At 43.7% G+C, this 15042-nt stretch overlaps 1 protein-coding gene across 18 annotated transcripts in view; it reads left to right on the top strand.

Moving 5' to 3' along the window:
• LOC124055640 (protein unc-80 homolog) overlaps positions 1 to 15042 on the top strand; it is a 37138-nt gene that overhangs the window by 11863 nt on the left and 10233 nt on the right. For 6 of the 18 annotated variants that reach the window (XM_046382616.1, XM_046382618.1, XM_046382624.1 and 3 more), the window contains exons 16-43: positions 626 to 676; positions 1172 to 1320; positions 2603 to 2766; positions 3437 to 3535; positions 3759 to 3967; positions 5301 to 5407; positions 5568 to 5721; positions 7160 to 7332; positions 7449 to 7661; positions 7755 to 7890; positions 8074 to 8207; positions 8449 to 8626; positions 8704 to 8943; positions 9305 to 9402; positions 9504 to 9707; positions 9791 to 9898; positions 10289 to 10427; positions 10563 to 10744; positions 10857 to 10988; positions 12397 to 12583; positions 12733 to 12864; positions 12976 to 13119; positions 13318 to 13418; positions 13516 to 13602; positions 13693 to 13876; positions 13999 to 14093; positions 14557 to 14646; positions 14888 to 14989. In XM_046382616.1, the coding sequence (XP_046238572.1) occupies positions 626 to 676; positions 1172 to 1320; positions 2603 to 2766; positions 3437 to 3535; positions 3759 to 3967; positions 5301 to 5407; positions 5568 to 5721; positions 7160 to 7332; positions 7449 to 7661; positions 7755 to 7890; positions 8074 to 8207; positions 8449 to 8626; positions 8704 to 8943; positions 9305 to 9402; positions 9504 to 9707; positions 9791 to 9898; positions 10289 to 10427; positions 10563 to 10744; positions 10857 to 10988; positions 12397 to 12583; positions 12733 to 12864; positions 12976 to 13119; positions 13318 to 13418; positions 13516 to 13602; positions 13693 to 13876; positions 13999 to 14093; positions 14557 to 14646; positions 14888 to 14989 (3992 nt within the window). The remainder of the gene's footprint in view (positions 1 to 625; positions 677 to 1171; positions 1321 to 2602; positions 2767 to 3436; positions 3536 to 3758; positions 3968 to 5300; positions 5408 to 5567; positions 5722 to 7159; positions 7333 to 7448; positions 7662 to 7754; positions 7891 to 8073; positions 8208 to 8448; positions 8627 to 8703; positions 8944 to 9304; positions 9403 to 9503; positions 9708 to 9790; positions 9899 to 10288; positions 10428 to 10562; positions 10745 to 10856; positions 10989 to 12396; positions 12584 to 12732; positions 12865 to 12975; positions 13120 to 13317; positions 13419 to 13515; positions 13603 to 13692; positions 13877 to 13998; positions 14094 to 14556; positions 14647 to 14887; positions 14990 to 15042) is intronic. The other 12 variants (XM_046382630.1, XM_046382632.1, XM_046382631.1 and 9 more) reach the window with 10 other exon arrangements.

A 15042-nucleotide genomic window follows, 5' to 3' on the forward strand; every position in this document is an offset into this window, starting at 1 on the left:
CAATTAAATACATTCTAGTGTGGTTGACAAAGCTGAATTGCACTACCACTGTCTCACCCTGCACTTCGACTTTGCATTCCAGCGCTATCTCTGTTTATATATCTGTTTTTTCCCCTTCCTCCTTCCACTTGTCTCCGCTTGTCTGCGTCCCTTTTTGTCGTCCTCCTCCTGCCTCCATCTCCCCCCTCTTTTTCTTCATCCACTTCAATGAGCTGAATCCTACCTTCCTTACTCACTCATCCATTCTGTACACTTGCCAATCCGAAGCTTTGCTCATTACATCTCTGCTCAATCAGTGGCTTTATTGCTGAGCATTGAGGCGCATTGTACATGCCAATTCAGTTTTGCTCTGAAATCTGAAATATGTTGTACGTTAAATACAATGTTGTGCAATTGGCAAGTTACTGAACCGATGAGTGCTTTACTTCTGAAAGTGAACAGGGCACCTTGTTTAATTTTTTTTGGTGTGTGTGTGTGTTATTTTTTTGCTCGTGGAAATCTGTGAGTGTGCGTCTCGAGTTCACCTCCGTCTGGAGGTGGGGTGCCACGTCCTTTCTGACACCGCGTACATGTCTGTGCTGGCCTGATGTCAATCAACTTGTGCCCCGCCTCTTTTCTCTTGCAGAGTACGGCAGTGCAGGTGAGAGGTCCAGGAGGGCGAAAAAAAGAAACATCGGTAGATACACATGATCAATAATTAATAACAGTCAATAATATTAGCATTAAGATGAATATACTCACCCAATCAGACCCTTCCCTCGGCACCGCTTTCATTGCTGCACCCCTCACTCGCTCCGAAAGTGACAAAACTCGCCTGCAACTCCAAATTCAGCCTTGTAAGATTAAATTTGGTGTTTATTGAGCTTATATTTTTGCATAGGAAATTCATCTAACTGGACCAAGAGAACAAGCCCCTTACTGTATGTTTTTATAGCAGGCCTTAGTCACTTGCATGTATTCCTTATTCCCTACCCAGAATTCTTTTCAGTTTGCTTCTCCCTCATATGCTTTATGGACCCTTTTCCTTTGCCCCCCGCCCCCTTCCCTCCCTGTTGTACGGGCTCAATGTTTTATACTGAAGCTGGTCAGCTGTCAATAATGCTCTCCCCCCCGCCAACTAAACCACCCTCTGTGTGATCCGTGGTCTCTCCCGCCTCCCTGTTGCTTCCAGACAAGGCGGGCTTCGGGAACAACTTCACCACGGGGGACAACAAGTCCGTGGCACAGAATATGGAGGCGGTAGTGGTGGGATGCATGTTCAAGTCCCTCATCACTCGCTGCGCCTCCACCACACACGAGCTGCACAGCCCCGAGAACCTGGTGAGTGGTGTGTGAAACCATCCGTCCAACTGTCTCTCTCTGTCTGTTTATTTTTCCATTTCATCAGCCTCTGCAGCTGTCCTTTGATTCAGTCTGTGCTTCACATAGCACTTGTAATCCCATTAAATTCAGACGCTCACATTTCTTTTTTTGCAGGATGTGGTAGTTGAATTATTAATGGCTCATTTTCTACTGAGTCCAATGAATCATCACTTTGCCGCCTTTGTTAATGTCTTGTCAGACAGGATGAATTGGACATGAAGTGTACTTAATCTCACTCAGTGAATAACGACATTAAGTTGAGCTATTCTCAGTTCTTTTCTGGAACAGATATGTGCTCACATCATGATGACTGCAGAGCCTCTTGGAGTGTCTCATCAAAGACCTAAATCTTTGATTTGAGGCCAGGGCAAGTTCAGTTCACAGAGCCAAGTCAAGGAAATGCATAAATAACATCATGCATTAAACATCATGAAGAGGACAAAACGTAAAAGTATACAAGAAAGAGCAGAAGAATATACAGGAAATAATGGACAAGGTGTATAGTTCAGAGCAATTGTGATACAGCAATAACCTCAGTTTCAACAAAAATGTAGCAGACAGGTGGTGATGTGAGTCACAGTTGAGTTGTGGTCCACAGTAAATACTGTATATAGCCGGTAAAGGTACTTAAGAAGGAAGGCAAGATAACTGTGCGGAAAAATCAGATATTTTGATGATGAAGGTCGTCTGGTTAAACTTTTTAAGTCAATTATTCATTGCTACATTTGTTATTTCTCATTAAAAACTGAATTTAATGCTGGATGAAAAGTACTTGCTATTCTGTAAATTACATTTTTCAACTTAGAACATGACACATGCATTCCTGATAAATCTATCTGGATCTCTCCTCTAAGAGCACAGAGTTAACATGACCGCTTGTGGTGCCTCGAAAGCCTGAAGGCTGGCGTGACTCGTGCACGTTGGCGGAGGATGACACACTTTTCGAGACAGGCTTCATTATGGCACAGACTCAGAGGCCACCCACTCACAAGCTGGAGCTGGTGCTTCAGCAAACGCGCATCCTTATATGTAGCATCCACAGCACTTACGCATATACGAATGTGAAAATATACACTCTGTTTGATGCTAACTGCAAAGTAATGTCAGCCTGATATAAGCCCCTAACAGTCACTGCTTTTTTTGTGCCATTTTCTTCCTCTGACACTCTTTCTCTTTCACACACCATTCGACTCACACATCCCTCTCACTCTCACTCATTTGCCACCCTCTTCCTCTCCAGGGTCTGTACTGTGACATCCGCCAGCTGGTGCAGTTCATCAAGGAGGCCCACGGAAATGTGTTCCGCAGGGTGGCACTGAGCGCGCTCCTGGACAGCGCTGAGAAGGTCACCACCACCAAGAAACCTGAAGAGAAGGAGGATGCCAAACAGCCAGGACCTCGGAGGTACTGGCCAATTATTGGCCAGAAATGGTCTCGACGACATCAATCACAAACTATTAAAATTTAAATCTGCTAAATATGTCATGCAGCAGTCCATTCCTGTATCCTCGGTATCCTTAAGCATGGGCCTAAAATCCTTTCCCATTAAGTGACAGCAAAATATTTTCATCCAGTCACAGTGATGTTCAGTGAGGTCTTACTTTCTCCTTTTCTAGCAAATCAGAGCTGTGCTTCTCATCACTGCTGGCTGTGTTTATTTCTTTTATGTTTTTTTTTCTGTCTGGTCTGCATCTGTTTTTCTTGCTTGAGTGACTGCTTTGATGTTCTTATTTGTGGAACATAGTGGACAGCGCTGCCAGAAGGCTTCGTTCTGTGACCACCAAACTATAAATGGAACTGCCTATACAAGTCTGAATACACTGAAATGACCTTTGGTCAAGTTTCATTTTAGATTTTTAGTCGACAGGGTCACATGATTGATGGTTATGAGGTGGAAGTGCCATAATGGAGGATGCCCATTGTGCTGCATTCAGGTCCACTACTTTGAGATGTGGCGTGTTGTCACAGATGAGTCATTAAGAGGTGCTTCAGCAGAGTTCAGTTGCCATCTGAATTAGATGGCCTGAGCTCTCTGTCTGTGTGCTGGGGTGTGTTGGGGTGTGTGTGTGCACAGGTCAGAGCCGGGTGTGTCCGGGGAGAAGGGTCAGGTGTCCAGTGCTGCAGATGAGTGTCGCAGCTACATCTCCAGCAGACCCCCCCAGACCCCCGAACAGTGAGTGTCCACCTCACAGCATCTCCATATAGCACCATCTATGTCAAGGCCAGCTTCCATTTCTCTGCTCAGAATTGGAAAAGTTTTAAGACTCTTCCTGTTGCTCCCTCTGCTCCTTCAATAAAGAAGTACAAAATGTTAGATTTACATGTAAAAATACAGAAATTTGTTTAAAGTTTAATCCAAACATAAACATTCAAGTGGGATCTCTCTGCACCTCCAGTGATGAACAGATCCCGGGTGCTCTGCTTGGCAGGAAGGATTTTTGGAGGAAGATGTTCAAGTCGCAGAGTGCCGCCAGTGACACCAGCAGCCAATCAGAGCAGGACACCTCAGAGTGCACCACCGCCCACTCCGGCACCACCACTGACCGGCGCTCCCGTTCCAGATCCCGTCGCATTTCGCTTCGCAAGAAGCTGAAGTTGCCGATTGGTAAGAGCAACACGGTTTCCTCCAGTTAGACACAGGTCTGAATCCTCACTCAACCAGGACTGGTGTAACCGTTCTCTCTGTGTAAATCTTTGTAAGATCCCAACATCACTGCGACAGCAACAACTAACGGGTGCACTTTAAAGAAGAGAAAAGGCCCTTCTGTAAATTTGGTTTAATATTACGTTGACTGAAGCATAGATTTTGATAATGACATCAACTTTTCAGAAGAGAGCAACATCATGTAATTGAAAGGTTTTCCAAAAAAAAGTCACTATTTCATTTTTGGTCTTTCAATTTATAAACAAAGATACAAACATCTGAATATATTTTTTTTGCACTGTGCGTGTTAAACCAACAGGAAAATACTGACAGATTTCAGTGCCTGACAAAGCTACCAAATCATTCTTCTTTTTGTATCACATCTGGTAACAGTATGTATTTCCATGACCATACATCACTGCATTTGCACTGTCACCTTGAAATTCACTCTAACATGATGTGTTTTGTATGTCTAACATTGGAACACTGCCTGCCGCGAGGCCCAGTCACTTCATCTCTTTGGTCTGTTTTGTGCCTCAGCATGCCGTGGGACTGTTCGCGTACCACTCACTCTCTCTGTCTTACGTATGTGGCTGTGGAGCCATCTTCATACAGTATTTGTGCCATGTCTTGTTTGTGTTGGTCATCTGTCCCAGTGTGCACGGTGTCCCAGACCTGGGTCCAATTGTATTTGCAGACTGTATCAAATGGATGGAGGAGTGCTGCTGTACAAAGGCAGACACATTTACAGGCAACTAAGCTAAAGCAAGAAAGGTAGTGTTATCAGTAAAGGCAAGCTGATGTGGTGACCATAGCTACACTGAGCCAAAGCTAAACATTTACTCATTAACAGTTATTGATGTGTTAAACCAGTGTTTTTGTAGTTCATATTTTAATCAGCAGGTGAATGTAGTATTGCTCTATGCTCTCTGCCTTTATAGGGCAGTATAGTTTACTCCATCCCTCTTTCTTCTACTTCTGTGACAACATAACATGAAATGTATTTGCAAATACCACTCGACAAGGGTCTTACGTTTAACCAGTCTTATAAAAAGTGACAAAAGTTAGTTTTGGACCTTTTCATATTATTTTTGGATTAACCTCAGTCTGTGAATCTTTTAGTTTTAAAACCTGGAATGCTGAGCGATGAAGGAATGCTTCCTCTACCCAACCCTTGTGTGTGTGCATGTGTATTTACCTTTACCACATAACTCAGTGTGTACAGCACATATGGCCGCCTTTGTTCTGTGATGTTTGTTGTTCATGTCCGTTTTTTATTTCTTTGTATCTCCAGGAAATTGGCTGAAACGTTCCTCTCTTTCTGGACTGACTGACGGCGTCGAGGACCTGCTGGATATCAGCTCAGTGGATCGACTCTCCTTCATTCGTCAGAGTTCAAAGGTCAGGCGGGGGGTTAACAGCTACATTGAAACTGTCTGCTCACTGCCACTGGGTGCTAACACCAGCTTGTTGCAACGGCTAATTTTGTGTTTTGCTTCACTAGCGAGTCTGTCTGAGAATGGCGTGCCTTACGCTTTGTGTGCGTGCCCATGTGTCTCAGGTGAAGTTCACCAGTGCGGTGAAGCTATCGGAAGGGGGCGCCGTTGGGTCGGAATACACCAGGGATGAGGAGGAGAATTTCTTCAAGCGGCTCGGTAAATGGAGGTCTGGCAGGAGGAATCCATCCAAGCTTCACCACACAGAAGAGAAAGATGGTAGACCTCCCCCACCCCGGGGTGCCCCTTGCCCACGCACGCCCCATCGTCCTGTGTCTATTTCTCTCTCTCTTCCTGTTCCTGCCTCTGTTTGTCCTTGTGGTGTCATGTCTCTTTGTCTCGCCTCGCAAGTCATGGTCTGTCCTCTTCTGCCAGTTTTTCCGTCCACTGTTGTCCACATCAGCTCCGCCAGATAGCTGCCTGCTACACCCTGTTAGCCTGAATGTATTATTTTCAGTGTATCGGTGTCTAGTTTGTGAAAATGCACTTTGTTTTTCGGAATGATTTGCTCGATTAGACACTTTAAAGCAAGACTTTTAAGAGAGATAAAATATTCAAAATCTTGCACATTTTATGCCAAATTTAATGGGAAATGTTCTGTTATTTCTTGACAGCAAAACAACAAAAATAATAAGAACTTGATTTGCACTTTCATGCAGAACAGGCAGCCCAAAGTGCCAAACAAAACAGAATAAAATAAAATAAAAGGCAATACAAATAAATTAAGACACACAATTATAATGTTAAATGAGAGAATAACAAATAAGTGAAAACAAATAGTTTGATCACATACAGTAAGAACATTAACAGGTAAAATTAAAGGCACAGACACTCAGGTGTGTTTCCACTTTCTCACTGGGACAAGATTCAGGTCACAACTGGCCCGAGCCTGTGTGTGTTTTTTGAATCTATTCTAAGGAGCAGCAGATTTTGGCTTCACAATCAAAAAGCAGTCAAACACTCTTCGTCCTCTGCAGCTGTGTGTTGTGTCACCAACTGTGCATTCCCTTCTTTCCAACTCTGCACGTCCTGTCCTCCTCAATGACGGACCCCTTCCTCTTTCTTCCACTTGACGGTGGAAAGAGAGTAAAGGAGGTGTGTGGGAATAATGCATATCCATGAAACCATCTTTCTACTGTAGAGTCGTGCTGTCTCAAGCATGACGCTATCGGTGCTCTCCCCATCTCTTCTGTGGTGATGTCTGGTGGTATTTTCCAATGCCTGAGTTTCATTCGAGTGATAAAACAGAACGGTCTGCATACAGCTTTCTTCTGTACGGCTGCGGTTACACTTGCCGTTTCAGTGTGATTTATTAAATCCCAAGGTAAGAAATACATGGAATAAGGAACCTGCATAATTTTTTCTTTCGCTACTGTCCACATGATTGTTTTTGTGAATCTTGAGGTCACACAGTAAATTGAAAATCCAAGTGTAACCACTGCCGATGGCTGTGTGTTCATCTCTCACTCAGCTTCATTTGTTGGTGGCTCTTCAGTGCTTTTTGTTAAATGTTCTGGATGGTGATGTTGCTTCATGCAATGTCTACATGTAATCTTCAGTGCAGTCTTTTACTTTGTCCAAATATGCTTTAAAAAGCTTCACTTGCTCTGTTATGCTCTCTTCTCCTTTCTTCTTATTTGTTCACACTTTCCTTCAGGACCTCACGGTTTTCAAGAGCGTCTAGCAGCCAGTCAGGAGGCCATGAAGAACAAGAATGTGGTGAATCTGGGCGCCATTCGACAGGGCATGAAACGCTTCCAGTTCCTCCTGAACTGTTGTGAGCCGGGAACCATACCTGACGCCTCCATCCTTGCTGCTGCCCTCGACCTGGTACATTTCAGAATCCACTCCTTGTGTTTCTCAACAGTGTAAACCCGTCACACAACACGGGCTCTTTTACATCCTCAATAGCTACCACATCTTCATCTACCTTTGGGTTCTTTCAGGAAGCTCCGGTCGTCGCCAGGGCCTCCCTCTTCCTCGAATGTGCCCGTTTTGTCCACCGCTGCAACCGTGGGAACTGGCCAGAGTGGATGAAGGGCCACCACGTTAATATCACCAAGAGAGGCCTTTCCAGGGGTCGATCACCTATTGTGGGCAACAAAAGAAACCAAAAACTCCAGTGGAATGCTGCTAAGTATTTCTGCCAGTGGGGAGACGTGAGTTCAAGCATTTGATTAATAACTTATCTGTTTATGATCTGGCTTCATCAAGTATGAGAACATTTCTATTTATGTGTTTTATCCTCTCAGGCAATCGGCACAAGGCTCAGTGAAATCTGCCACTCTGACAGCGAGAGCCCGGCAAACATTCTGGGTTACATTTTTGATGAGGAGACCAAACGAAGAATGAGAAAAGAGGATGAGGAAGAGGACTATTTGGATGATAGTAAGTCAGGAAAGCATTTGAGGCCATAAGTGCACATGTTTGGCGGATGCGGTTGTATAAAATGTTAATTTTATACAAGAGACTTTGTCATATCCATCCTTGAGTTGACAGTTGATAGAGCAAAAAAGTGAAATCTTCTCACTTTTTTCATTGTTTTATTGATAAAAATTTTCTATTCCAAAGACACAGTCAATCCTACGAAATGTGGCTGCCCCTTTGCTCTTAAGATGGCTGCCTGTCAGCTGCTGTTGGAAATCACCACCTTCCTGCGAGAGACCTTTCCCTGCTTACCACGGCCGCGCACTGAACCTCTCGTGGTCAGTAGTCATATTAAAAAATAAATACATTCACTGTGGTTCTTACCTGTTTTCACCGTGCAGCTATAATTAAAAAAGATAAACTGATTGGTGGATCCTGACATGTTGAGACTCTGTGAAGAAGGTTGTATCACTAGATATAAATAGCAATAAAACATGAAACTAGAACATGAACAGAAAAATATGTTTCACAAAAAAATAGTAGAAATATATAAAATACCAGCTGCCATGTTGATTGTAGGATCTGGACAGCTGCCGTCTGCGTCTGGACCCGGAGCTCGGGCGGCATCGCTATGAGAGGAAGATCAGCTTTGCGGGCATCCTGGATGATGAGGATGGACGCGATTCGCTCAACAGCAGCAGCCACACGCTGAAGTCTGACACCACCTGCGATGACAAGAAGTCGCAGGAAGCTCAAGGTGAGATCTGGAGTCATACAGACTTTACGCACTTGGTTCATCGCTGCCCTGTCTGCTTACTAATATGAGTAATTTAGATGATCTCTCTCCACTCCCCTCGTCTCCAGCACCCATCCGTAAGATTCGTATTGGAGGGTCCCGGCTGCTTCAGATCAAAGGCGCTCGTAGTTTCCGTGTAAAAAAAGGGGGCTCCCTGTCGTCCATACGACGGGCAGGGAGCCTCAAGAGTACCAAGCTGTCCCGGCAGGACTCAGAGTCGGAGAACGAAGAAGGCCTGCTATCACAGACACACAGCAGGGACACTGTGACTGACATAGGCAAGACAGTATTCTTTAGTCTCATCAGAAATCTGTAATTTCCTGTTATTGTATGATGGTGTTCACATTAAAAGAAATGTATATATTGTTTGTAGTATAAATAATATAAAACATTTGAATTTTGTTTTCTTTTTTGCTTAAACACATTTTGGCTGCAGTTTTTAAACAAGACAACTCCTGTCAGGTGTCATTAAACTGTTTTTTACCTGATTTTCTGTGGAATTTTGTGAAAAATCTTTCTTTACAGCACAAAACTACATTTTAATTGAGTACATAACAGAAGGAGGCCACTGTTATCCTAAAAGGAAGTCCAGCTTACCTTTGATTCCACATTGAAACATTTCCCTCTTGTTTTCTGTAGGCAGTCCCTTTAGCACCAGTGAACCCAGCATAGAACCAGAGGGCCAAAGCTCAGGAGGAGCAGAGGACAACTACCACCGCAACATGTCCTGGCTCCATGTACGTCCTTTTATAAGTGTCGACGTGTACGTGTGTGCAGAGCAGCGTCTTCCCCTTCCTACATACTGACTGCCCCTCCTCTCTCCTCTCTCTTTCCACAGATTATGATCCTACTGTGCAACCAGCAGAGTTTCATCTGTACCCACATAGACTTCTGCCACCCACGCTGCTACCAGCACCACAGCCGCTCCTGTGCCCGTCTGGTCCGCGCCATCAAGCTTGTGTATGGTGAGACAGTAGACAGCCTGAGAGAGGACAGCACCTCCTCTGGTAACATCGGGGGACGTGCCAAGAAGAATAAAGAGGTGGGTTTCACAATCTGTCTATGCTGTCTTAACCTGCTTTTTGTCATTGTTGTGATGGTTTATCAAAGTCACTGTGCTGTCAGTGTTCAGACAAGTCTTGCCTGAGGACCCCATCCATGAAGAGAAGACCCACTGACTCCAACACAGAAGGGAAGAAGGATACCGGCATGCTTAAGTACATCCGCAACCAGGTGAAGGCACTTTAAGAGTTACTCGCTCAGATTTGAGTCAAAGATAATGAAGTAGTGGAAAATTACAGTCTGTCCATTCCACCTTTTCCAGATTTTGAAATTTTGAAAGTTCATTTGACAAGATTTTATTGTGTCATTACGGAAAAGTACAGGATATATCAGCTAGTTGTTCTCAGAGATTTTTGCTTGTGCTTTGTAAATGCAGTTACTTTGCTTTTTACCTTGTCTGCAGCTTGTTTTAAAGCACAGTGCACAAACAAGGAGTTGTTCTCCATTGCAAGTGCAGCTAATGCTTTAATGCTGCCATCCTCCTATTGTTATGCTTGGGATTAATGAGTGGAAAAGAAGTACCTTCAAGAGTGAGTTTCCAGCTGTTGTTTTTTCTTTCAGGTGATGAGCCTGTCACCAGCTCCTCTCTCACTGCTGATCAAGGCAGCTCCCATCCTGACTGACGACATGTATGGAGACATCCAGCCTGCAGCCTGGGAACTCTTACTCAGTGTGGATGAACATATGGCAGCTGCTGCCGGTGAGTGGACTGCCATCAGGCTGTGCATCAGTGATCTGTGGGTGTCCTCTGTGGGTTGTTGTGCCCTTCAGAGTTTAGAAATGTTCTGTCTTTCCTTATTCCTCCTCCTTTTCGCCTCCTCTGAATCCCCTCCAGCTGCCATGTTCCTCCTGTGTGCGGTAAAGGTCCCCGACGCAGTGACCGAAATGATGATGGCGGAGTTACATCACCAGGAGGCCTGCCAGCGCATCAACTCCATTCTGAAGTTTTACACACTGTGGCGTTTTCGCTACCAGGTGTGGCCCCGCATGGAGGAAGGAGCCCAGCAGATCTTTAAGGTACACAATAATAATGAACAGTTTTCTTCCCACTTTATCCCTCCACATGGTTGTCCAGGAAGATTAATAATTGGCTGCTTTGACCCATTTTGTTATATATTTTCTTTTTCAGATCCCACCACCCAGCATCAACTTCACTCTGCCATCTCCTATACTGGGCATGCCCTGCGTCCCCATATTTGACCCCCCCTGGGTGCCTCAGAACACAGGCAGTGTCCAGGACCCAATCAATGAAGACCAGTCTGTAAGTCTGAGCCCCTGGTTTGCCTAACATCTCTTTACAACCTTGAATCCAAAAGAGTTGGGACTTAGATGGGGTTGTACTAAGATAAGTTTTGCAGCAAACAGATGACAAAACATGACATATTTTATAACTTACCTATCATGGTATCCAGCCATGCAGACTGTTTTGTTCAGGTTTTAAGACCTGAAGAAGCTTTCTTGACTTATCTTAAAATGTGGTCAACAATTCAAAACTGTCAGCATGGTTCGATACATCTAGAGGTAAGTAGAAAATATGTTTTTTGTAATACATGTGAACCTTTTTTTTGATAATCAAGTTCTTATTTTGAAACTCATTTTGGATTGTACTTCACAAAAGCAGACACAATGCACTGCTTTAAAATTCTTTTATTGCTGTGCAAGTGTAATGTGGACGGCTACACCAAGAAATTTGCTAATTTAAGAAAAATACATCAGTGTCCTTTTAAAATGGTAGAACAGATTTCTTGGTGTTTCCTCTTCCTGTCTTTTTTGTTAAAAAGCATGATTATCAAAATATGTTGATTGATTTTGATGACAACCTGCGAGAACCTGTTCTATAATTTATCTATCGACTGTCTTTGTTTTTAGTACTCCACTTTAATTCAGTCAGTCCATACCATAGTAAGTTGGTATTTCTGTCCAGATGTTTGTGCTGATGCATCTTGTTACCTCAGATCATTATTGACAGATGGGAAAATTGTCTCCATCGGGTGTTTTTTTAAGCCCATTGGTGAGCTCTAGGTTTTCATCGTGGATCAGAAGCTGGGGTCATTTCAGATACTTGCATCTTGATCACTGACACACACTCAAAAGATGTTCCAGCCCTCACTCTCATTGTGAGAACAAAAATGACAGCATGCATCCGACATCCAGACTTTTTGTGTGTGTTGTGCTCTTTCTGCATGGTCATTGGATGAGAATGACTTTGCCGTGTAAGTTTTTCATATCATGCCCTCAGCCTATTTGGATGTGTATGTGTATGAGTACTCGTGCGAATGCTGTGAGGCATTTACTGTACACAAGATACAGTAAATTCTCCAAATTCCAGTCTGAGCATATTTATTTGTGTTACAATTTGTCATGATTGAAATCTGTCCTATTCAGTACATTAAGACTTTTCTTCATGCTGCTCTGGATGGCATTAGAGATCAGTGTGCTGGAGGAGAGTTACTGTATTAATGTGTTTGATCATTTTACATTACAAAATGCCCCTCAGATGTAGCTGTAAGCCTACAATAGCTGTGCACACATATTCCCGAAAGATTCAAATTTTCAGTTTCGTATTAATTTGTGCATTCCCTCATGTTGAAATCTCTGCGTGTCTGCACCCGCTGTTCTGCCTCTGTGCTGTTTGATCCAGCGCCACCCTCCACGCTTACTTTTTCCAGAAATCCTTCTCAGCGCGGGCAGTGTCGCGCTCCCACCAGCGGGCTGAGCACATCCTGAAGAATCTGCAGCAGGAGGAAGAGAAGCGGCGTCTGGGCCGCGAGGCCAGCATCATCACAGCCATCCCCGTGGCTCAGGAGGCCTGCTACGAGCCCACTTGCAGCCCGCCGCCTGAGCAGGAGGAAGAAGGTGGGGCTGCCTGGCACACAAGCATATAGTACACTGATTATATTATGTGTGAATACAGAAGTTGGGTGTGAATTGGTCAGAGCTGTGCCCTGATAGCATGTTGTTTTTCTTGTAACTGTACTGGTTGTGCTGGACATTGATCCCGCCAGCAGAAGAAGTGGTGAACCTGGCATCACGCCGACTGTCTGTCAGCCCTTCCTGCGCCTCCAGTAACTCCCACAGAAACTACTCTTTCCGCCGAGGCTCCGTGTGGTCTGTCCGCTCACTGGCAAGTGCTGAAGGTATGAAAATACAGAATCTGTGACAATGAGAACCTCTGTCACAGAACTCTTTTTGTTTTTGAAATAAAGCACAAGCTTATCCTCCATTTTTTTTTCATTTTCATTTACCAGATGAGGAGAACACAACAGAGCACACTCCAACTCACCACATGTTACAACCACCCCAAGCCGTCTTCCCAGCATGCATCTGTGCTGCAGTCCTACCCATAGTGCACCTCATGGAGGACGGGGAGGTTCGAGAGGATGGTGTGGCTGGTACGTGTTTTAAACAAAAGAGTTTAGATATTTTCTCAGCACAGTGTCATTGTGTGTGTGTGACTCAACATAAAACCTACATTTACTGGTAGACTGGTACATTATCTCTTTTTTGAATATGTGGGACTGTTGTACTTTGTTGTACTGTACAAGTACAAGTACAAATATTTTCTTTTCTTTTTTTCATTGTTTCTTCAGTGAGTGCTGTGGCCCAACAAATTCTCTGGAACTGCCTGATTGAAGATCCGGCTCTGGTTCTCCGGCACTTCCTGGAAAAACTAACAGTGAGCAACCGACAGGTAGGCGAACATCTGAACAGACAAACACGGATTCAGACTGCAGCAGCTGATGGCTTAAAAGGGGAAATGACTTGTTTTTCTTGTGTTGTGATTTCAGGATGAACTGATGTACATGCTGAGGAAGCTCCTGCTCAACATCGGAGATCTGCCCGCCCAGACCTCTCATATCCTCTTCAACTACCTGGTGAAGCAACAGACTTAAATCTTAATTTGTTTATCATCAGTGTTCTTTAAACTCTCAATTTAAGTCTCTTAATGGAATCTCCTTTCCTAGGTGGGACTGATTATGTATTTCGTGCGGACTCCATGTGAATGGGGAATGGACGCCATCTCGGCCACGCTGACCTTCCTATGGGAGGTGGTTGGCTATGTGGAGGGGCTCTTCTTCAAAGACCTCAAGCAGACCATGAAGAAGGAGCAGTGCGAGGTGAAACTGCTGGTCACTGCATCCATGCCAGGTGATCTAGAGTCCAAATCTTATTTATAAAGAATGTTGCATTTCATCTAATCAAGGTTAGGGTTTGTATTTAGAGGTTGTGTTAAAAAAATGTAAATATTTTCTTGTGAATTGTTGTTGCAGGAACCAAAACACTGGTGGTGCATGGGCAGAATGAGTGCGACATCCCAACACAGCTTCCAGTCCATGAAGACACTCAGTTTGAAGCCCTGCTAAAGGTGAGGACACAGTTTGTTGAGGAAATACTCAGCCAAATGTACATTAAGTATCAAGAGTAAAAGTACATGTTCTGATAAATCTTTTTATTGATTTGGGACTTGAGCACTGATTAACATAAAATAGTCTAAGAAGCACTCAAACGCCAAATTAGAATAAATAAAATAATAAAACCTTAGGAAGGAATGAAGCAATCAAAATTTAAAACTGATGCATCAGTTAAAATAAGGCTTCTGAAATATGACGAGGGGGTTACTTTTTGTAGTGGGTCTTCAACGGTGTGTCATATTTTATAAGCTTCTTAAATGTTTTTAACATGAAAGTGTGAAAAGTAAAAAGTAACTACAATGTCGAGCCTTCACATAAATGCTGTACAGTAAAGCTGAAGTATAAGATAGCAGGAATATTCAAACAAAATAAATGGAATGTGAAAGATATTTGTGGTCTTTTCTCTCCCTCAACCAGGAGTGTCTGGAATTCTTCAACATTCCCGAGGCCAGATCCGCACACTATTTCCTGATGGATAAACGATGGAACCTCATCCATTACAACAAGGTCGACTCATAGGTTTTATGTTGTGCTGCCATTTTGATCACTAAGGGAAACTTAGAAATAATTGTGGGTCTGCATATTTGATCATTGTGGAGTTTTCAGTATTTAGTGTCCCCTTGTTGGTTGAAAAATAACCGACTATTTATTCAAAAGTGTGTTATTCAAAAAGTGCATTGTATTGAAACTAAACATGACTGCTTTTTGTGTACCATCCAGTACTAATGTTGCTGCTTACATCCCCCAGACATATGTCAGAGACATCTACCCCTTCCGGAGATCAGTCTCTCCCCAGCTCAACCTGGTCCACATGCTGCCTGAGAAAGGACAGGAGCTCATCCAGAAACAGGTCTGGAAGTCTGACAATTAAAGGCTCTTTGTAATAAGACCCTAAAGAAAATA

Source organism: Scatophagus argus, chromosome 24, assembly GCF_020382885.2.
Source record: "Scatophagus argus isolate fScaArg1 chromosome 24, fScaArg1.pri, whole genome shotgun sequence".
Classification (NCBI taxonomy): Eukaryota; Metazoa; Chordata; class Actinopteri; family Scatophagidae; genus Scatophagus; species Scatophagus argus.